The sequence below is a fragment of the Parasteatoda tepidariorum genome, chromosome 9 (assembly GCF_982258835.1).
Source record: "Parasteatoda tepidariorum strain Cologne lab strain chromosome 9, Ptep-v5.0, whole genome shotgun sequence".
NCBI classification, from domain to species: domain Eukaryota; kingdom Metazoa; phylum Arthropoda; class Arachnida; order Araneae; family Theridiidae; genus Parasteatoda; species Parasteatoda tepidariorum.
Genome location: NC_141763.1, coordinates 48,559,069 through 48,583,011, shown reverse-complemented (window position 1 = coordinate 48,583,011; position 23,943 = coordinate 48,559,069). Strand labels below are relative to the sequence as shown.

The 23,943-nt window shown below is 27.3% G+C and overlaps 1 protein-coding gene across 2 annotated transcripts; it reads left to right on the top strand.

The window, feature by feature from the left end:
• Nucleotides 1-6,819: 6,819 nt before the first annotated feature.
• LOC107445476 (uncharacterized) lies at nt 6,820-23,763 on the top strand. 2 transcript variants are annotated; one of them, XM_016059872.5, is made up of 8 exons: nt 6,820-7,026; nt 13,226-13,318; nt 13,511-13,564; nt 14,255-14,301; nt 18,319-18,364; nt 18,538-18,590; nt 20,300-20,398; nt 22,155-23,763. In XM_016059872.5, exons 1-8 carry the CDS (start codon nt 7,015-7,017, stop codon nt 22,270-22,272), a joined length of 522 nt encoding a protein of 173 aa, XP_015915358.1. In that variant the 5' UTR covers nt 6,820-7,014; the 3' UTR covers nt 22,273-23,763. The 2 variants fall into 2 exon arrangements, with proteins under 2 accessions (XP_015915358.1, XP_087007859.1); XM_087151733.1 differs by having other exon boundaries at nt 6,894-7,026; nt 13,223-13,318.
• The last annotated feature ends 180 nt before the right edge of the window (nt 23,764-23,943 follow it).

Here is a 23,943-nt window from a genome sequence, read left to right as displayed (position 1 = left end):
AGAAATTCTGTGCAAAGGCATGTTTCAGAATTTTTTTTCAATAATTTTATAAGATAGGATTAAAAAAAATAACATTCGATATAATTTGTACGAGAGTTATTAACTTTTAAACTGGTAGAAAAATATATCGTGAAAGCCTAAGGAATGAACTATAAATTAGAAATTCGACGTGCTACGTGTTGAAAGGGCCACCAATTAGTTTCAAAATTTATTAAAGTTATAAGTGTTTTTTCCCCGCAGAAACTGTAAGAATTGGAAACTCGAAATTACGAAAGAGTGTCAAAAAATAAACAGAGTAAAATGGAATTAAATAAGAATTTAAATTCAATTAATAGTTAACGAATTATCAATTGTAAAGAATACTATGCGGATTGATCTGCCCGCCGAAATGCGTTGGAATTTAGCGTCCTTTTTAATGATCTTAACGCGACTTTTTTTTTCTTCTGAAATTCGAACTTGTTATTGACTAAAGCTATTGCAACTTTAGGTGCTTTTTTAGCAAATATTTTTAATTTTTTTTTTCAAATAAAGATTATTTATTCACTGTTGCAGAAAAGTATATTTATCTCTCAAGATATTCTTATTCAGTTTTTATGCTCGTACTTGATTTGATGTCAAGTAGTAATAGTAGTACTTTATTATGTTGCCCCAGAGCTTCACAATAGGCTATTGACGCCGATCTGGGAAACATCCCTGAGGATGATCCGATGACAACAGCGTAGATATACTGCGTCTATTGAAACTACGCAACCATGTAAACGCTTATCGATGTACGTTGATAATTATTCAATTCTGGACATTTTTTGCTTATTAATAAATTTGATCAGAATGGCATAGCTATAAAAAAGTTTTCAGCGAAATGCACTGAAAACTAACGTTGATAAAACAAGGAGATAACTTTTAATTGATCATAATTTCTTTTTTTCTCTTAACCTCTTCATTACCTCGGTTTACATATGTGGACCTTCACTTCTTACAAGGGAAACTAGGGAAGTGTGACTCGCCAATTTTAAAATAAACTAGTGGGATGTATGCCTTATGAGGAATAATTTTAGGGGGCAACATTCGTTTCGGCCCATAGAAGGTCCTGTGAGAGATAAAAAATAATTCAATATATAGAAAAATCGGTATTTTATTACTTCAATGCAACTGTTAGTTATTGTAATTATCTCATACTCCAATTAATTTTGTGGTACTTACTTTCACGTACCATATAATGCATAGTTATTCTCAAAATTGATTTTGAAAAATTTATATATCTGTAGTTTTTCAGAAAAACCTGTTAGGTTAATTTAAAAAAAAAAAAAATTGACATCAAATTTTTTTACTTTTTTTTTCAAAAATTTTCCAAATTAATTGGAGCATGTAATTGCAAATCAATCAATTAATTAATAATTAATTAATTAATTTGCTAATTGATTTATTAATTAGAAAATTAATTAATTAACCAATTAATTACAAATTATCTGGAGTATGAGACAATTACAATAACTAATAGTCTGCATTGAAGTAATAAAATATCGATTTTTCTATATATTGAATTATTTTTTATCTCTCACAGGACCTTCTATGGGCCGAAACGAATGTTGCCCCTTAAAATTATTTCTCATAAGGCATACATCCCACTAGTTTATTTTAAAATTGGCGAGTCACACTTCCCTAGTTTCCCTTTTTAGCTTCTAAAAACACTCTATAAGAAAATTTATAATTTTACCTTCAATGAAACATTTGTGGATATTTAAGCTTTCTAGGGATGCAAAATATGTAAGTTATTTGAGCAGAAAAACTTACATGTTCCACATAAACAGAATTTCCGAAACAAAAACGCTAAATCACCGTGCTCGAAAAATGTAACTAATTTCGAATACTATATAGTTTAGTTATTCTGAAAATATTTTTCTTTTATCTTATTAGTTCTGTGATCTGTATGAAGCTCTTAAATTTGTATTTACTTAATATTTAAAAATATTACTGTCAAGAGCATGCAAGTCCACATGTGTGTACCTTGGTACGTATTGTGATATTTATGACTGCGTAGTAAAGTGAAAGCTTATAATATTGAGTGTTCAATTTTATAACTATTTGGTAATATTTTTATGTGCATTTTAATAAATTGTTTTGTACTATGGTACATACATATATTTAATAACTTTTTGGTTGTTTTTTTTCCATAATTTTGAAATTTTACCCCCAAGAATTAATTTTTTTTATAGTTAATGATAGATTCTTTTCAATAATCTTAATTAAAAAAAAACTTCGTAATTTTTAAAATTGATTTTTTTTTAAAATAATTATTAAATCTATTCGTCATTGTATTTAAGACCATAATATAACATTATGCATATTTGTTCCTACTTTAGATGCAATTTAATCTTTTTAATTATTATATCATTTTACTTTGTTAAAACCTGAGGTTAATTCATTTTTTTTTTTTTTAAATCTTATTATGGCAATAAATTAGAAATTTGGAACTGCAAAATATTTTTTTTGCTGTATTCCTTTAAACTTCAGTTATGAAGCGGTTAAAAGGCATTTAAAAATAATCTTTTTATACAGTGCTTGTCTCAAACGCTTTATCAGACAATAATAATTTGTAAAAAATTAAGCTTTCTTGTGTTATGGGGAAACTGTGGAATTCAGGCCACATGCGACCACCGTGAATTTCTTGTGCTTTATTAATATTTAATTATATTGTTGTTGTACTAATATTTGATTATGAAAATTTATAAAATTAAATAGCGTGCTGCCATCCATCGAGCATTATACGATTAAAATGTTGCAGTTCTAGCAATCTTTCATAATTAGAAATTAATACCATTCTTCAGTTTGTCCATGTCCAACAATAGAAATTCATCTGTTGCGTTCTAGTTTTTGACGATGGCTCACCCCTATTTGCAATACACTAACCCTGTTTGATTTGGTGTCCTGATGATTTGAATCCTGGTAATTTGTAGTTAACTATGGGTGCTTGTAACAGTCTCGTTTCATTCAGACATTATGAAAATCTAGCAGGGTGCGTAGCCAAATCTTTGAATCAAAAATAAGCACTTTTTAAAAACTTTTCAAGCACTTTACAAAAATTTTCAAGCACTCAAAAAATTTATATCGAATCAATGATATTATTGAAAAACAAAAACTTTTTATGAACAGTTTTAGCCTTAAAAAAAACCCAAAAAGAAACGGACATAAATCGAAACAATCAGTACTTTCCCACATCACCGAGTGAATTCAACTTGACTCTGAACAAAAGTACCCTTACCCCCTACATCAAAAAAGTGTTAAAAGTAAAATAAAATAAACAAGAATAAAATTAAAAAGAAAAACATTTAATAAGGATCTGACTATCCGAATTGGAGCACTCGGGTTTCAGTTTCGAGTGTGCGCGCATGCGCAAGTCATAACGTGTGTACGACATGAAGTCCGCGTGAATGATTACGTAGCAAACACCCCATTTTTTCGTGAAATGCAGGGGATCCGCCTGATATCATTGAAGGAAAAAAAATTATTCGTGAAAAAAAGCACTTTTTAAAAACGCCAGCTTAAAAAAGCACCTTTAAAAGCTTTTAAAAATGAAATTCCCCAAAAAGCACCTTTAAGTACTTTTTACAAACGCTACGCACCCTGTCTAGTAATCGTTTTACTTTTTCTGATATATTACTAATTAGGAAAATTATGCTTTCTTCAAGACACTATTTGATACTCATTTTTACGCTATCATATCAAATTAAAATTAAAAGTTTTAAAAAAAATTTTGTTGAGTAGGAGCTGGTTTATTTCTTTACTTCAGTGAAAGATAAAATGGTTTGTTTATCGTGCAATGCAGTTTTTATTACTTTGAAAAAGGTGAAAGCAAATAAACACTATTTGACCCACCAAGAACATAAATATTTCAATTTGGAAGTTGAATGTGGAAAAGAAGTATTTATACAAAAATATTTCGACTTTATAATTTTTATTTGAAGCAATATTCAAATATAGGTAATTATTAATTAAAAGTATATTAATTAATATTATAATAAGTCGTTAACCTTAAGTGAATACAAAAATATTTTAAATTGTTATTTTTTTATCTTAATAAATGACTTAATATTTTTTTGCATTATTTCTATATAATGCAATAAAGTGATAAAGCTATCCAGAAATAAAATAATTTCACAAAAGTCGCACTTATAGGTGAATCAACTTATGCAACCTCGACAAGGCCGGATTTACGTATAAGCTGTAGCTTGGGGCCCCGAGATGACAAGGGCCCCCAGATCCTACTTTTTTCCCTCTTTTTTTTTTAAAGTTTTATTCAGAGCTGGGGTCCTCAGAATCCAAAAACGCATTTTTTTTTTCTACATTGTCGGACATAATAAATATAAATAAATGACTGAATAAAACAAAGAACTTTGTTGGGAAAATATCTTTCAAGCAATTTGAGTATTAATAAATTATTTATAAATAAACAATTTCTTAATTTAAAAGGTAAAAAAGTTTTTTTTTGCCCCTTCATTCGATCATCAGACTATTTAATATCTGTTTCTAAGGATCAGAATTCCCTTTTATTTTTCGTTAAAATTGTACAAATAATATATTTAATGCTTTCATGTGATATGCAGCAGTTTTAAATAGCACTTTAAAATATCTAAAAAATGACTGAAATTGTCTATTCAAAAAACAATTAACTAATACTTTTGAATATGAATTTAACTAACTACACACGCCTGTTTTGCTATCTCATTTCATATAGCATTATTTAGAGCAGACGGTTGCGTGTGGGTGTGATGATGACGTAATAAAAGAAAGAGGTATACAAAAAAAGCAAATTTCATTTCAGTTAAAATCATCAATATTATATTTTTCAACTCCTCGAAAAATGTAGTAAAAGAGGTACACAAATTAACTGTCGCAAGCAAATTAATATTAAGTAAGAACGAAACAAAATTGATATTGAAATATGTTGAATCACTAATGATACAGGCGGGATGAAAGACATCGAAACCTATTTGATTGAATAGTAAGACTCCTAGAAGGTGTTTCTAAAATTCTGAAATCTATCAGGCTTTAAATTTTTTTTCTGTCACAAAATTTATCAGTAATTAAAAGTAATAAATCAGTTAGATTTCAATATTGGTTCTGTTTTTTCGTTGATAAAATGTTAAACATTAACAGATATTTGTCTTTTAAAACATTTCATTCTATAATAAAATAAGTATTCTACAATTGTAATTATCTAAAACTAATTGATATAAAGCTCTAGTGTGTTCCATTGATATGTTGAATGCTCGTTTTGGCTGGATGCCCGGGACTGTTGCTCATTCACATCCTAGCCACTATATACATCATCAAGAGCAGAGCTGATACTTCAAACCCGTATCACATTTTATTCTCTCTGATATTTAATAGACCCTTTAATAAATCCTTAAAAATATAAGCCGAAAATTTACATAAATAATGACAATTTTTAATCTTGTACTAAAATTTAACAAATGTACTTAAAACAATTAAAAAGAAAACAAAAATAATGAAGAAGAAGATATCAATTAAGTAATATCAGCTTACGAAATGTTCTTTTTATTTTTACAAACAGTATAAATATAACGGCCCTCAACTGTTCCAGAGTGTAGGGACTGCTGGATTGGGTTCAAAATGACAAGGCTACGGAGTTGAATACGAGTAGTCGTAAACTCGAAATTGGGTCGGCTGTGCTATGACTGCTATAAAATAAACTAATAAATTTGGCCGGGATAGCCTGGTTGATAGGGCGTTGGACTCGTGTTCGTGAGAATGGGACTTTGAATCCAGCCGGCAGTAGAATACCCTTGTATAAAATGGTGACTGGGGCATGTTAAATCTGAAGGGATCACAAAGTCCTCCAAGTTTTCATAACAAATAAATACCTCTAGGTATTGATCCAGCAGTTCCCTTGTCTTCTGGATTGGGTTCAAAATTACAAGGCTACGGAGTTAAACATTGGTAGCCGCAGACTCAAAATTGAGTCGGTTGTTCAACGGCGGTTATAAAAAAACAAAACTAATAATCATATTGTACTTTCTTCTATTCTTTCTAACTCTTTGCATATTTTCTACACACATTCAAAATTTCATGTTTCTAAGTCTTATAGATTTTGAGCAGAAAAGCGAAATGCGACGTAAAGAAAAACTATTGAGAAAAAAATTCGCAAAAATCATTAAAAATTGCAAATAAAATATATATTCAAAATTAATTTAAAAAAAAAAAAAACTCTGTTAAATATATAGTGGCCCTTCCAGCACGCCAAATTTTTACTCTGTGCTTAAAATGTGTTTCTTTCGTAATTTTTTTCCCTCGTTCAAAAAATATGTGCAATAAAAGAAAGGTTCTACATTATAGTCTCATCACAATCAATATATTTAACAATAAAGTAATATTATCAAATTTTTTAAAAATATAATATTAATGCTTAACAATAAAAAATAATGACAGTTTACTTTAGGTGTATGGAAATGGAATTGAACTTATAAGGGCCCCATCATTTTCAGTAGCTTAGGGCCCCACCAAGCTTAAATCCGGCCCTGAACCTCGACCATCTTTATAACTGTAAATAGGCTCCCCACCTCTGTTCTAGACAATCCTAATGTCCCACTAGAACCTAGTGGGGATAGAAACCACGTTGGGAACCTTTGTAAACGTGATATCATAGCTAGGATTAAAAGCAGGGACATAAGATCATGACATAAACATAAAACCACCGGCCGTCCTTTGAGTGTGTCGAATTAAAAATACATTTAATCATTAGAGGGCCACTAATATCGTACGTCCCGTCCGTGCAGCAGATTCATTTTCATGTTGCAATTTATTATCGCTTGCATTTACTTATTATCGTTTGCATTTATAATATTTTTATATTTTTTAGAAAGTAAAAGCTAATATTATTGAAATATGTGAATTAAGATCATTTATTGGCAACTGTTGTTCGTAGAATTTAATAAAAATTATCATTTTGCCGCCTAAACGTTATCTTCGTGCACTTCTCATAATAAGTAGTTTAGAATGGAGAATGTGGTAAGTTATGTATGTGTAATAAATAAATTCATTGTATTTTTGAAAATATGATCTTATAGTTAGGGAAATTTGATCTTACGAAATCAACTTAATTTAGCTCCTTCTATTTTTGTTCTATCGCATGTTCTAGTTGTAACTATTTTGTTGTTCCTAATGCTTAAACATTTGAATCAAAAAAGATTTGACCGTTCGTGATTGTACTGATTTTCCAGATGAAATAAATTTCATCTTATAGACATGACCTCATTTTTAGCTATCGTGTGTTTAGAACATTCAATTTTCTACGATACAAATGTGGATTTTAAAATAATCGATTTTGAGAATCGAAAGATTTGCATTTTCAATTCAATATATTTTACTTAATAATGCTAGTAAAAGTCGCAAAATTTGATAGTTCAAATTTAGAGTTCCTCCACTAATCATAGACATTGTTATTGCATATATCCGTACCCGCAATATTCATTGTTTCAAACTTTTTGGGAATTCAGTCATTTTACGAAAAGCTCAATTAACAATTTTTACATTATAAAATTTTTATGGTGGTGATGAATTCAGGTGTCATACGCTTACATTTATTATTGTAAGAAAATGCAGGTTAAAGTTATGTAGTTTTGCAATGATTAATTTATCTACTTTACCTGATTTTAAAAAGGATTCTAGTCAACAAAATGCAACTATCTTATAATAGAATTTTTAAACACTGAATTGAGGGATTATCAATTAAATTACTTTAATTTGTGCAAAAATGTAAAGCGGTATATTCTCTGTTTTTATTCCGAAATTATTTAAACCCTATTATGAAATTATTTATTAAGAATATCGAGAACTCTATAACAAATTTTAATTAAATATTGCTATGAAAGAAAATTAACTAATTAATATGTTTTTTTTAATCCAATAGTATTATAAATTTTTTTAATCAATAATTGATAATTGATTCAATTTTATCAATAATTGATTCGTAATAATTGACCTCAATTATTAGGAATTATTCCTAATAATTGACCTCAATTATTAGGAATTATTCCGTGCTCTATTAATTGAATTATGCGGAAAACTGTTATTTTCTAAACAAGTAATTCTGAAATTAAATATAGTTTATTTTATACACCTTTTACATTGAAATTTGCCTTTATTATACTTAATTTGAACAAATTATACTTTTTTCAGTTTATTCTTTGCCTTATTTATAAGCTGTATCGTCTGGTACCCAAATACTGTTGTTCCAAAAAATGTCCTAATTTTTTTTTTCTCTTAATTTTTTTTCTAGCCTACTACAAGGCCTGCAATTATCATTTAGTGATAATTGTTTATTTAAAGGAATGAGGTTTTTGTTATAATTGAATATTTGATATTATAGAAAATAGATGTTGGTATTATAGAAATGGGATGTTGTGTGTTTAATTTATCTTCATTAGCTAATTTCGGGCTTGCATTTAAGTTACATGCTATAATTAATTATAAAATGGCTGTCAAAATTAAGTATGAGCCACTGAGAAAAACTTAAAAGAACATTGCCACCATTTAATTATTATTAATGGTTAAAAACAATTTAGACTACTTTCAATCCTGTAGCAAACGAAAAGATCTCCCGAAACACAAAATTGATTTTTTTTTTCTTTCTGAATTTAAATCGATCATTGCAATATAATAAAATACATTCGATTGCACTAATTTTCTTCATCTTATGTGCATATTTTTGTTAATTATGGGAAGCTAATAGAGTTTAAAATCATTATTCTTAAAAATCATTTCATTGTTTATAAATATGTTCTAACAAGTGAAAAATTCACGAATAAAGCCTGAACTGCGGGTTTATTCACATCTAAGCCAAGTATAATATATTTTTTCTCTCTCTCTTTTTATTTTTTTTTTTAATAGTTTATTATTGTTCTCACTTGCATTTTAAGCAAAAACGCATAAAACGAAAGAAATTATTATTAAAATATGATTATGTCTATCAAATATATGAATATTTTAATTTGTAAAATATATTATGAAAAGTTCTTTTCCCAAATATTAATTTTTCACAAGTATTAATTTCTTTTTTTTACATCTTTATCAGAAGAAGAAACGCAAGCTGATTGAGTGCTTGTAAATGTTTAAAAAAAATATTACTCTTTTAAATCTTATGATTACACGAACATTAAGGGAAAAGACAATTCCATAATGTTAACACTCGGGTTTTCAAAGGAGAAATGTGAAGGTGGAAAAAAGCAGCTGAGGATATTAGAAATTTTTTTCAACTATTAGCATTTCACCCCACTAAAAATATCCTTTTCTTAAGAAATTCTTCAAAAGTTTGAAGAATTTCTTAAGATTTAACTCTATCTCCAAAATATCTTAAGAATTTTTGGAGACATTTTGAATACCTTTAGGATGAATTAAGTTTGTCTTAAGAAAGTTTCCTGAACTAATGTTACCTTAAAACATCTTAAGATTTTTAAGAATATATTAAGAATTTTTACACTCAGACATTTTGAATATCTTTAAGGTGAATTAAGTTTGAACAAAGATTTCTTATGATTTTTTTCAGTTCACACAAAATTTGTCTTGTGATATTTTCGATAATGATCAGATCTTAGTTTCTGTTGAATTCTGTGAGAATTGCAATAATTCTCTAATTAAAGTATATATTTCAAAGGTTTTCTGTCTTTTTTTCGTTCTTTCATAAAACGTACAAAATAATAATTTGAGATTGAAAAGGAAATGTTTTGTTTGATTTCTATTTTAAATATTTTATTTTACTGTTTTTGTCAAACATCAACTGGTATCTACGGAATTTAATATACCATCAGATCAATTTTTATCAATCCAAAATTCTCACATTATTAAAATTTTAAGGATTAGACACTTCCTCGGTATTCCCTACACTGATGTTTCGTTAAGTTAAGGGCCATTGCTAAGCACTCCCACCTTTAACATTTTTCTTAATCTATTCTAATGGTGAAATTCATTGCCAGTATCTAGCAAAATAAATAAATAAAAATATTACTTTCTCCTACTATTTTGAAAAAATTAATATATGAATTAGTAAAATTAATAATGTAGAATAAAAACATTACATAATGTGATAAACTCGAACCCACGAAATGCTTTTTAATGCATTCGGTGTTAATAAAGAAAATTGCAGAGGAAAATCGAAAGATGCAGATATGCATTCCTCGCCTGCGAAATAAATTAAACAATCCACTGGTACAGATACTAAAAAGATATATCTTTTGGGCTATATCAAGTACTAGTCTGCAAATGAAAAAATGAATTGGCCATAACTACTTTGAATCAAATGATCGGATTTTACCATCTTCAGTAGCTATCTTATTAATTAGAGAATTCCATTGAAAATCTAAAATATTAAACAATATATTAATTTTTCAATATTAATTGCTATTTACGAAATTAAGTACCAAAGTATACTAGTGTTATCTTTAAGTAAACAACGCATCCTTTTCTAACGAATCTTTACAATAGTGCTAAGCAAAATAGAAAATTACTAGATTCAGGACAGAAGACGAATAAAATATCTAAACAAAGTTTACGTTTCAGGACTAGTAAGTTTTTTAAAAAAGTTTAAAATAAATTATAACAAGAAAATTTTCTGAAGCAAAACTAGCTTTGAAATGTTATATTAAGACTTAAAACGAATTCATGTATTTTATTGCACTCAATAAAAAATTTGTCATGTTTTAAAATTCTAAAAAACCAATTGTATAATCTTCAAACTTCATTCTTTTTAAATTTCTTTAGGTTTTTTTCAAAATGTCTTTTACTATCTTGCTGGAAGAAATATGTTTTTTGATAAGAAAATCGAAATCCAGTGGCAAACCAATTCTGAATTAAAATTGGATTTATATATGTATATACATTTATTTCAGAATATTGTCTCAAAAAACCAAATCAAGCCTCAAATAATAGTATAACTATTAATGAAAATTTATTTTAAAATGTAATTAGCACAATTTGTATACTTCCAACCATATATACATGTTTATACAACTTATAAAAACGAAATAGCACTTCAAATCGAACATACTAAGAAAAATATTTGAAAATCGGTGGTAATACAACTGAGAAACAATAGAAGTTGAGGTGAATACAAATTATTGTTAGATTTTCTTAGTTTTCATTGAAAATTTATTGAGTTACCGCTATTAATACATTTTTCAGTAAACGAATTCTTCGTTAGTTAGACATTCATTCTAAATTAATTATTTCGTTCATATTTTTACATTTGAAAATCCTTTTTAGTTTAATTATTGGAAAATCCTTTGAAGTTTTACTATTATTAAGAACTGGATAAAGTTAAAAAGATCGTATTTTATATACTTTCTAGCATTATTTTAATAATAAAGAAATTCTGTTTTGATATTCTAGTTGCATAAAAAATAAAAAAATAACAGGAAATAAGAAGACCAGGAGAGAGAAATATTTTTAAGCATTACCTCTCTTAAACAGATTGGTACACTTGAAACTTGGAATAATTCTTCAATTTAGGAACTTTGAATCTGAAAAACAAAATCCTTCTTTATGAATGAATACGCGGATAGGATTGATAAAGGTAGAGTTAAATGGAATATAGTTAATGGAGTCAGAATCGGCTGTACTTTGTCTAAGGTCATGATCACGAGCAGATGTATGTATGACCAATCAGAAATCAAGGAACAAGTTTCAAAATAAGGTTCCAGAATAAAATAATTTAATTATAATTTACAAAATATTAATATATCTTAAATTTAGATTATTTATTATACTAAATAAGATAAATTAAAGTGTAACACTAGTTATTTTCGGCAAATAGTTTTTTATGAGGTTATAATTGTGCTTAATGGTGTTTTTATTGGGATGTTGTTCGTTATTTTAACAGTAAAAGAAATTTTTGTTGAAACAATTTACACGGACAATTTAACATACTAGTGTTAGTACCATAAACAAACAATCAACATTTTGTTGAATTTATTTTACATTTATTAAGCAAGTGAAAAGAAATTTACATCCTTTTCTTTGCTATGGATATATATATATATATATTTTTTATATTATTCATTACACGAAAATCACTTTTTGATAAAAAGCATTTTCAAACGGTAAAATAGGTGCAGCAAATTGAATAAATCGTTTTATCAATTTTAGAAGTATGTTAAAAAAATTATGCATCAATGAAAACTGTAAAATTGGGTTTAAATATTTGTACTGACCTACTTCTGCTCTTGATTTTTCTGTATCAAAGCTACGGACGAACAAGTTGTGCGAGAATATCCAAATTTTATCCGACTCTCATTGAAACCAATTTTTTTTTTACTTAACAAAATTTACCTATAAATTTATACTTGAAAAAAATTTTCCTGCTTCTTCATAACATTTTAATGGAATTGTTCTTGCAACTCAAGTGTTGGAATTTCCATATTCTTCTAAAATATTTAGCTTCGGAATAATTTTTTCTACCACAATTCAAATAATTATCATTAAGAAATATTTTGTAATAAAATCTTAAATACATGGAATCTTTAGGACTCAATTAAATAAGCTACTTGCTGTAGTTTTATTTAATTAAGAAGAAATTTGGGAAAACGAACAAAAGCATTCCGTTAAAAACTCGCGAAAAGCGTAAGTGCATAGATTTTTTTCAAGTGTATCTTAAAACTATTTATCTCAAAATAATAGTAAGCATATTTGATCTAAATGAGATGATGCAGTTAGATTCAGAGATCTTAACCATAATTATTAATTAAATAACATTTATTTATATATCAAAGGAAAACGCCCTTTTTTAATGCCTTAAAAACGCCATTGAGCAAGAAAAAATTATCCCTACAAAATCGCCACTTACTCATTCTTATTGACATATTTTTAAATAGGATTTGCTTATTTGTCGGTATAAAAATTTAATAAATAACATTATCACAATGTAATTTTCATACTTTACAATTAGCCACGTGAAAACGCCTCCAACTATTTTTTTCAAGTCAATCAACAAAACAAAGTGACTGTCAATCTAAACCGAAAGCATTCAACAATATAAATATACAGTAAATTAAAGTGGGATTTTTTATTATAACTATTATTATTTTGGCTCAGGTCTGAATCATTTGACGACTTCCTTCGTGGCTAACTGAAAAGTACCGTAATTTTTTTATCCACAGTTCAAGGTACTTTGAACAAAGTTCAAAATTTTTATTAAAAAAAAAATTTTTTTTAGCAGAATGTCTTGAGGAGGTCTCCAAGAATAAAAGAACTGGAGAGTAATAAGAAGTTCCAGAATTATTTGAAATACGCATTTGCTTCAAATTTCACAGTAAGCTTTTTTTTATTTTTTTTTATCCTTCTTATAAGTTCTACTACATGTTTGAATTTATTTTTTTTATAAAATAATCTTGTTTAATTATGATAAAAATTGCCTTCTTTCTAAGCCGTTAATATAGTTTAATTTGAAATTTAATAGTCGTTATATGAAGCTTATAAACTATTATTATCGGCTCTTTTATAGGAACAAAAAAGTGAAGCAAAGAATAAACGACGCCGAGTCTACAGAAAAACAAAAGTAAGACCATTTTTTTATTAATATATTTGACTGTCCTCTTCCTCAAACCAGTTGCAAATGCTTATTTTTGGAAAATAATAAGCTAAGTTATCTTAGCACATGCTTTGTAGTCACAAACAAAATTACGATCACATATGTTGCCCCCCCCCCACCTCATCTAAGTTATTCTTCAGATAATGAGAAAAAAATTCCCCTGTTCGTGATTAATAAGGAAATAAAAGTTTTAAATAATAATAATATATTATAAGTAAGAAAATGAATTCATATTCTTAATGTGATTCCATTTTTCACAAAAATGACAATTTGATCGTCATTTGTTGCATTTTGAGGAATTACTAAGTTTTGACAAATCAATAACACAGAAAATTTGTTCTACCCAAGAGTTGTTAATACAATGAAGGTGAGAAGTTCTGTTGAAAAAGGGCATCTGTCAAAGGGCGAAATTCTTTTTTTCTCAGAATCAGTTCTTATGAATATAAACCATTTTCCCCCCATAATCTTCATTTATCATAACAATTATCAATGCATTGTAATATTATTAATGTATCGCATATCTAGATTGCATAATGTCCAAGTTTTTTTATTTCATTTCCAACTCTTGACATTATCACTTGTTTATAACTTATAACTTGTCATTATCTTATTTATTTACATAAATTGCGTTGTAAATACCAGCTTACTTTCTTGTAGGTCAACAAGCAAATTAAGAAGAGAAATAGGAAGGATTCCATAAAATCGTAAGTAAGAAATTAGTTTGCGTTAACTAATATTTATTAAAATGGTAAATGTTGCACTAAAAACTTTCTGTTGCATATGATAATGAAGGAGGGAAACTTAAAAAAATTGAAAAAAAACCTACAACTAATGTTTGAAGAAAAAAAAATGTTTGAAAGATTTTTTTTGACCCATTTAATTTAATGATTTTTCGATACAATACCGAAGTCTGAAAAAAATGTAATGATAATAACAAACCAAAATAATCAAAATCTTTTATATTAAATGGCTTGGTTACTTAGATACAATGACAAAAGAAAAAAATAAATAACATGCAGTAGAGGATCATCTCCTCCCAATTAAAAAAAGGGAATGAAAATTAATAATTGACTTTGTAAAGAAAGAGACTTTGAAAGAGAATTGCACTTAATAGGTGTAAGTGGAAAAAACTCACGAAAACCTGTTTACGAAAAATTCCTAAATCCTGAGTTTTTATCAGTAAAATATATGGAAATCAGCCAAATAAAGCAATTTTGAAAAAAAATATTTTTTATTTTACTAATTAAGTACAGGTTAAAAAGTGATACGATATGAGTTTCTTGCTATGGAATAAAAAATTTTTTATGGCTTATTTCTTTTCTTTTATATACTAGGGAATTCGCTTCCTACTTACTTTTCACGTTCTTATGCTATATTTTAAATATTTTAAACAACTTTTTTTCCTGTCTTTCCGCATCTTCAAAAAATTTGCTTCTTCTCAAACGAGAGAAAAAAATTACATCAAACGAAGGGTCATTAGTGGATATTTAAAGATCTCTCAATATTAGTTTACATAAATATCAACGACGAGTTTCCTGATTTCAATAGTCAAAATAATTTTTTTTTAAATGAAAGTAGAGAGATATTGCTGATCGTTTCTCCTTTACATCAAATAAATAAATAATTAAATAAAATAAAACTGCCAAAACATACTATATAATTACTCCAAAACTATGCATATGGATCAAAATCTCAACATTGTATTCATACGTCAGCAGATAATCGACAGTGGCGTAGGATAGGGGTGGCGAACCTTTATACACCAACGTGACATTTTTTCTAAAAAAATGTTTAATGAAATCACAGACGTGCCGTCAAATAATTTTGACTTCATGATTATTGGGAAAATAATAATACTAAATACTATCAACTCAAAACTCTTTATTTACATTGAAAAGAAAACACATTTTGCAATGTCTCAGTTATACGCGTAATTCAACTTAAAGTAGGATCAGTGGGACTTCTGTTATTGCAGATTAAATGACAAATAACTTATAGGTTGTAAGATATTAGTTTAACCAGGACTGTTGATTTTTTTGCTAGTTATTTATTGTTAGCTTGCTTTTTATGGTTATTAATTGTTTTTTAGCATTAATTGCTAATTTTTGTATTAATAATTGTTTATTATTTTGTTTTTTTTTGTGAATTTTAATTAAATTGTTACATATGCTTCATAGTGTGTAACATTTGTGTAATAACAATTCATAGTGCAATAACAATTGTGATCGGTGGCGTGCCCAAAGGTGAAAGGGTGACAAAAATGTTTTGCTGCAGATCGCTTGAACTTATCACTTTAATTACACCAAGTTTTTATTTAGGCTAAATTAAATCTAATTATTTATTCCCCGGTACTAAATTTGAGAAAGTGGCAAATTTCTTTATGTTTTGTTGCATTTAATTTGCAATTATTATTAGTAAAAACATGAAATAATTCATATGAACTTCAACCATCAAATCGAATGTTGTATAAGAGAGCAGAAACCGTTTAGTCAATCTTACTTTATGCTGAATAGCTAGAAAATAATGGTTTTCTGAGTTCTTTATAATAGTGTAGTGTGTTTTTATTTCAGACATTTCATTTGTTTCCATTTTAACATTTTCAGTTCAATTTACTGCAAACATTTAAGAATATACAATTGTAACAGTGTTGTTGACCTGTTACATAACTTTTGGGAGGATCCTCGCAATTAATTCAAAATTTTTCATAATAATTTATTTCATAATTTTTTCTGAGTACTATTTTGTTTTAAAATTTTGCATAATACTTTTCTTTGTTTGGCATATTCCGTTCAAAAAAATTATTTTTTTCATTCTAATATTATTCTTTCATTATAAATGTTTAATTTTTGATTTTCTTAGCATTTGATTTTATTTAGTTTGCTTTTGTATTCAATCAATCAATTTCGGCTACGTCTTTATCATTTTGAATTCAGAATTTAACACACAAGATGCTGGAAGGACGTTCATCAGCACAATAAAAATATTTTAAAGTTTTATTATACTGATTAAGAGACTCGCAATATTGAAACGCGTAATTTCTATGTCATAAACTTCTGACTTATAATATGGATAATTTTATTCTTATCATTTTAATTTTATCACGGTTTTAATATTTTTATTCAGTTTTCATTAAATTATGTTATTTTACATATTTTATACACTAAGTTATCTATTTATCGAAAACAGTATTGCTTATTTATACCGTAAACATCTGTTTTATAACTGACGACCCAATTCTGAGTTTACGAATATCAAAGCTCAACTCCATAGCCTTGTAATTTTAAACCCAACCCAGAAGACAAGAGAACTCCTGGATCAAACATTGGGACAAACAAGCCTTCGCTGAGGACTTTTTGATTAAACCCGCATTTGCGTTACATGGCGGAAAAACCACGATAACCACCACCGATAGTCCGATAACAAGAAGATTCAAACCCATGATCCGTCTACCACTAAGAATGTTTTTTTTTTTTTTTTTTACGTCAGCACCGTGGTCGATGCAAGTCGGAAGCAGAATTCGTATAAATCAGCCACAGCTGGGATTCGTACCTAGGCATTACAGTGAAAAGCGAATGCTCTGTACATTATACTGGATAATTAATAAAATAGATTGCCTTTTTTGTTATTCATACAAAATTGTTTAGAAAAAAATTAAAACTTTTAACTTTATTAGAAACCTAATTGAGAAAAAAAATTGCTTCCTATAAATTTTCATGGACAAAGGGGTCATATTTAAACTCCGCATCAGGTGATGCCAACAGATCTTGCTACGTTTTTTTATTAAATATATCGAAAAAGCATATTTAGGATAATGGACACGATATATATTTTTTAATTTGGTCTTTTTTCAAAAGAATTCTCAATAAATGGGCATTTATAATTTTATAAAAGTGGTTGTAAATATACGTGATACTTGTAAAAACTTAAGTTTTTAAATACCAATCAATATTTTTGAAATCTGAATACATGTAAATGAAGCGAAAAGTTGCCTTTTGAACTATGCCCATTTTCTTAACTACGCATTTTGAACTGTGTCCATTTTCTTGAATACGCATTTTTAGCCATGTCCATTTTTTTTAAATACAAGTTGTAAACTGTGTCCATTTTTAAAACACGCATTTTTAGCTTTGCCTAAAATAAAAAGCTCGCAGATGAACTGTTAAAATAGTGCGAGTCTTGTTAACAAGTAAAATTGCTTCTCATTTATCTCTTGTTGAATCATACCATCTGTTTACTTTAAGTGAATTTTTTTTAAAAGTTCAACTGATTATGTTTTAAAGCTAGGCTATCATTTATTTCGTCCCCATTAACATATTAACAAAATGCTCTAATATAAAATTACTATACTTACATATTTTTTAAAAACATTTATGTTCTTAGTTTTTGTGGAAAATAGCAACTTTGAAGGGAGAAAAATAATGATGAACGAGAAGCAATCAAGAGGTTTGGCAAGTGATTTAACTTCTCCAATAAATTGGAAAATAGTTATTTTTTTCTTATCAAAAATCTTTGGTCAGCCGTCAAAGTAAAACTATTGTTTTGTCTCATTCCCCTCCCCCCTATTTTTTCTTCTGTTTTTAAAAAATCGAAATTTAATACGTTAATATTTCTCAACTATATAACATTCTATATTACTTCTTAATTAAAATATTCTTATTTTACATTGAAATTTATTGATGTTAATTGTCCTTAATATTGATTATGATTAATGTCTTTTTTAGACGGGTATACCAAATTCGAGTTGAAGAAACTGACGATATAATAGAAGTACGTAACCTTAAATTGTTTTATATTTTTTAATTTTTAAAACATTTTGAATTTTTTTTTTTAATTTTGCATGCATTTCGCTCAACAAAAAAAAAACAGTCTAATTTAGGAATGTAAGTTAAATACTCGTTGTTATTTATTCACTTATTTATTCAATTTTTTATGATTTTCAGAAAGTGCTGGGAGTTCAAATCTTATTAGATGATTTATACGTCAGTGTGCTTAGGTTTGATATGATTTCTTCTGTTTCTTTAAACCTTATCACTGATTGAAGCATATAGTAAAATATTTTTCTAATCTCAAACCATTATTTTTATTTAATGTCCTGTGTACCTAAAATCATAATTTCTTCTCTACGTTATAATACTATTATATTAAAAAGTAATGTTTCTACAATATCGTCATTATCGAAATCAATTCAACTATCATTATTGAATATTTTTAAATTATCGTTTTCAAATCATTTCAATTTTCAGTGTCATGATCTTTAGTTTACACATCCTACTTCAATAATTATAATATTGGAGAATGTACAATCAGTTCACAATTTTGAGAATGAGAAGGGAAGAGTGGGGTCAATTGTAACAGGGCATGATTGTAACAGAGCAAAAATTTCGAGTTTCGGGTTCTAGATTTGGTTCCTAGGTGGCACACAAGATATATTTAATAAATCTACATGCATACCCCTGTTGGCAACCATTTTTATGTACTTTTGAAAGAGTTACATCACAAAAGATATTTTCACGCTACGTAAGTACTTTTTTTGGTATTAGAATATTATATTGTAACAAAGTAATTTTGTTTAAACAAATAAAAATTATTAACCGAATATGTAAGTGGACACCTTAATTAACATTTCAATAAAAAATAGTTTTGTTAATTAACTAGCATTGTTTTTAACTAATGAAGTTGAAATGGCGTATTGGGGACGATTATAACAGCTGAAAATAAATAATCTTATGTTTACAAACCATTACTTAACTCTTTAAGAACCACCAATAGTTTCCTATATCATGTTGCATGTGCATTATTTTATTTGCCACCTTTCACAGCATAATAACCTTTTAGGTCTCTGCTCATTATTATTTTTACTTCTAAAATATCACTATTATTTTGATCAATAAAAAAATATATCACAACTATGATAATATGTATAATTAACTATGTTTTAGTTGAATTTATGAACTGTTACAATTGACCCCGTAAGTGGGGACAATTGTAACAAGTGCACGACTGTCAAAAATTGTTAGTAACTAATATAATAACATTTAAAATAAGGTACTTATTTTTTTTTCTAGTAGAGGATAGTCTACTTTACTCGTCTGTCAATTAATACTAATAATATATTGGATTTTTTGTTAGTTAAAAATAGTTAAGCAAAAAATGTTACAATTGACCCCACTCTCCCCTAGATGAACGAACACAAACGCTTGGTCTTGTTTTATACATTATGAAGAAATTATATATATATTTTTTTTTTAAGAAATAGCTATTGGAATATACAACTGGAATTTTTTATATTATAAAAAAAAAAGGAAAACTTTCAAAATGAAAACTTTTATTGCAAAATTGTTATGGTTTGTAAAACACGCATAATATTTTTTTTCTGCATAAATAAAGCACAAATTTGTGTTTTAAAGATAATATTTTACTTTCAGTGGATAACTAAATCAAGAGTAGGAAAAATTTCCCTAACTTTATGTTTAGTACCACTAGATACTTGGTCAAGGAATTCGAAACCTGCATCTTTGAGCAATTTAACTTGATGCATGTTAAATTCGAGCTATTTAAATATCATAAAATGACGAGTGAAAAAAAAAGCAGATTAAAAACCTCTAAACTCAAAATTATACTTAATGTACCTGATTGAGAAGTTGTAGTACAATGTACAATTATGTTTTGATTTGTATATGTGATATTATAAACTTTTTATAGAAAGAATAGAAATTTTCCCGAAATGATTCGAGATAATGGAGAAGATCCCCACCTGAGAAACCTCATGTTGGAGTTTTACCGAAATGGATTGAACCAATCGTAAGTTTAATTCTATCATAAGTTTGAATTTTTTAAATACAAATTTGGTATTTTAGACTATAACTGTGTTTTGTATTAACGCATTATGAGCGCATAAAAAGTTGCCATTATTCACATAATTCTTTCAATCAAAAGGGAAAAAAATTAGCACTCTAAAAAACTTTTATAACCACATAGAAATTTCTCCTATGATGATGAATATGATATGATCTTTAGATAAACTAGTTTTACAGTTGCGTGCAAAAGCTTTTAGTTTTGCTTAAATATTTCTAGGTTTGGTGAAACACCCGACATTAAGCGGCTTAAACGTTTGTGTTTTGTAACTTAAAATAACGTTTTCACGAATTAGCAAATATAAGGTTAGATCTTCTAATCATCAAGATTGCATTTTAATATGTGATTGCATTCCTCCTATCTAAAACGTATTTTACTACATCAATTATTTACTACATTAAAATGATATAAGTTTAATACAAATATCTATCTATTGATTTCAAATAATTTTTTCTCCTATCAATAAACACAATGAAAAGTGCTTGAACTTATTATATAAATAAATGCATACACAAACTTTGATTGCTTGATTGCTAAAATTAATTAAAAGTGCGTGAGATAACATATTTAGATAACTAAATGCCTTTGCACAACTGAATTATTATCATTAATAGATTAAGTGTGTGAACATGGTATCAACTTAACTTACTCATTAAATCTAGAAGTTAATGCAGAAACTTTTGATGTTCAACATTTCCAATTTTTCCATTCCTCAATTCCATTTTCGAAAAGCGTATAGTTAAAGAAAAAATAAATGTAGATTAAATTAAATATGTAATAAAAAAAAATTCCCTGCCTCGTTTTGCACAGAAAAAATCGATCAATAAAGTAAACACACTTGATAAGACTACCTGTATCAATCAAAATAAAGTTCAAATGTATTATCAGATAGTAAATTTTCGGCGAAATTTATGAACCCAATAAGGAACCTGCGAGGTATTTTTTTAATTTTTAAAATGAAACTTCTAACCATTTTATGACGATAGACACTAATTTCAGTTCAGTGGGTTAACTTGTTAATTTGCAATTAAAATAACATAAATATGTGACTAAAATTTAGTTAAACACATACTGAATTTAGCTAAACATACTTGAGTAAAAAAAAAAAAAAATTGATGACTTCAATTGGTTGGTTTCAGGTTTAGAGTGGTTATTTTCAGACCTAGAGAGTGGTCCGAAGTACGGGTTCTTTAATGTTAATTTTATTTTTAGCTTATTTCGCCACATTTCGAGAACTTTTTAAGCGAAAGGAAAAATTTTCGTACATAATTATGAAATTTTTTTATGCGAAGATAATTCTTTGCAAAAAATAATTTTTAGTAAAAACTTATTATTTTATTTAATAATAGTCGAGAAATTTTGAATTATAGGGTATAAAATTTTTTACATCATTTCAAAAAATTTAATTTTACATAGCAAAATACAAAATTTGAGCAAAATAGTTTGAATATTCAGTCGATTTTTTTAAAAAAATCGTGTTTTTAAGTTAATCTACATTTAAATTAATCTACATTAATCTGCACTAATTAACTAGCATACTTAAGGTAACCCCTTCGAACTATTAAGATTGAGTCGTCGAAGAACTTGAAGATTCGTTCTTTTGACAAAAGTTATTCAAGGTGGTCTGCTTATTTTTTTTACACACTGTACAGATGTTTTTAAAATCAAATTTATATTATTCGTATGTTTTTTTATTATTTAGGTTAACACCTATTGGAATTAAAAGGGAGAATTCCGCAAGCAGTTACAGAACAGCTCAAGAAAATGTTTCTATAAACTTAACCAATATCAACATAAAAGCTGAAGATGTTGGCAAATAAAATTAATTTTTTATTTTAGTTTATTTTAATCTAAAAATGTTTTTTTCTTACTTTTAAATTTTGCTACTACTTTTACTACTTATTTCTTAAATTTATTTGATGAACTTCTCAGAAATGGAAGCGATTTTCTATATTCTAGTATTATATATTTTAAGAGAAGAATGTATTATGTAGTACACAAAATATATACTTATAGAGGAATATGTACAGGGTAAAATCTATAAGATTATACAAATATTTAATTTATTGTTTTTAATATTAATTCATTTATTTTGCCTGTCATTTGGTCTACTTAAAAAGATGAGAAGCATAAGATCTTTTAGTTCTTACAGTACTGTTAGCTTTTGTACATTCTTTGATTAATGTAAAGAGTTGGACATCTGAGACGTTGGTGTGGTTGTGGTTTTCTAAAGCATACAGCAAAAACAATTGTTCCGATTTGTTTGAAAGTCATTAGGTACGAATTTTCTTTCGTTTATCTTTTTAGTTTAAATAATGGCCATACATTCTTTATTATAACAGAAGTCGGAAATTTTATGACTGAACTGACTTATATAGAGATAAATATAGAAAATTGCTTTGGATTGTTTTTACTATACATATCAGATTTGCAAACCAAAAATAATGGAGGATGTTTGTTTTCGAAACTAAAGTTGAGAGAGTAAGTGTTCAAAAACGAATTGAATGTTTGGTTTTTAGGAAGACAAATCAAGGCCATCTTCAAGGAAGACAAATGGTAAAAACCATGCTTCAGCAATAAATGGGAGGAAAAAAAGTTTCTAATTAGCACTTTAATAGACCTGGCAATCATGATTCAATTGAATCACTTTTAAAAAAAAGTTTTTGATTACAAAATCAGTACAGAATATATTATTGAGAATAATGTGAAAAACTATTCACCCTAACTGTTCAACTATTTTTCCGCTTTAAACTACAGCAGACATTTTTTAAACAATAATGAAACAATTTAAATAATCATAAAGCTGCACTGCTAATAAAAACTATCCTCTGTACTTGATTTGAGTTTAAGTGTTAAGCTGCCGTTGAAAAAAATAAAATTGGGAATATACAGACAAAGAATGGAATTACGATTTTCTATTTTTTGTAACGGAGATGCCGATTAGTTTCGCAAAAGTTGCTACCAAACATGAGTTTGTTTCAGTATTTGTCTTCTAAGTTGGCTTTTAATTTACAAGACGTATTTCGTTGCCAATAGTTATTTTCTAAGATACATTCAAAATTAGAAACATTTAGGAGACAAACGTTAATAGGTAGCATTAAAATAAAGGATGTAAAAGGAGTAAATTTTGGCCACCTAGTTTCTTATAAAATGATAAGGAAGTAAAAGTTAGCTTTAACAATATATACTTTAAGGGTTTCTGCTTTATTTATTTATTTATTTTAATTGAATGGATTTGCAAGTGGCAGTTATGAAAAGTATGTGTAATATTTTTGAAATAATAATAAAGTCAATTATATTCCTATTAAGAATACTGTTTTTCCTTACCCCTTAAACAGTTTTCTCAAGTTTTCATAATTTAGAAAAACATTTTTAAATATTTTTATACCTTGCAGTTCAATCACCGTGAAGTTAATCTGTAAACAAAAATTAAAAATAGTTTTTTTCATGAAATTATGTAAGGATGAAAAAAAAAATTGGTAACGGATTTA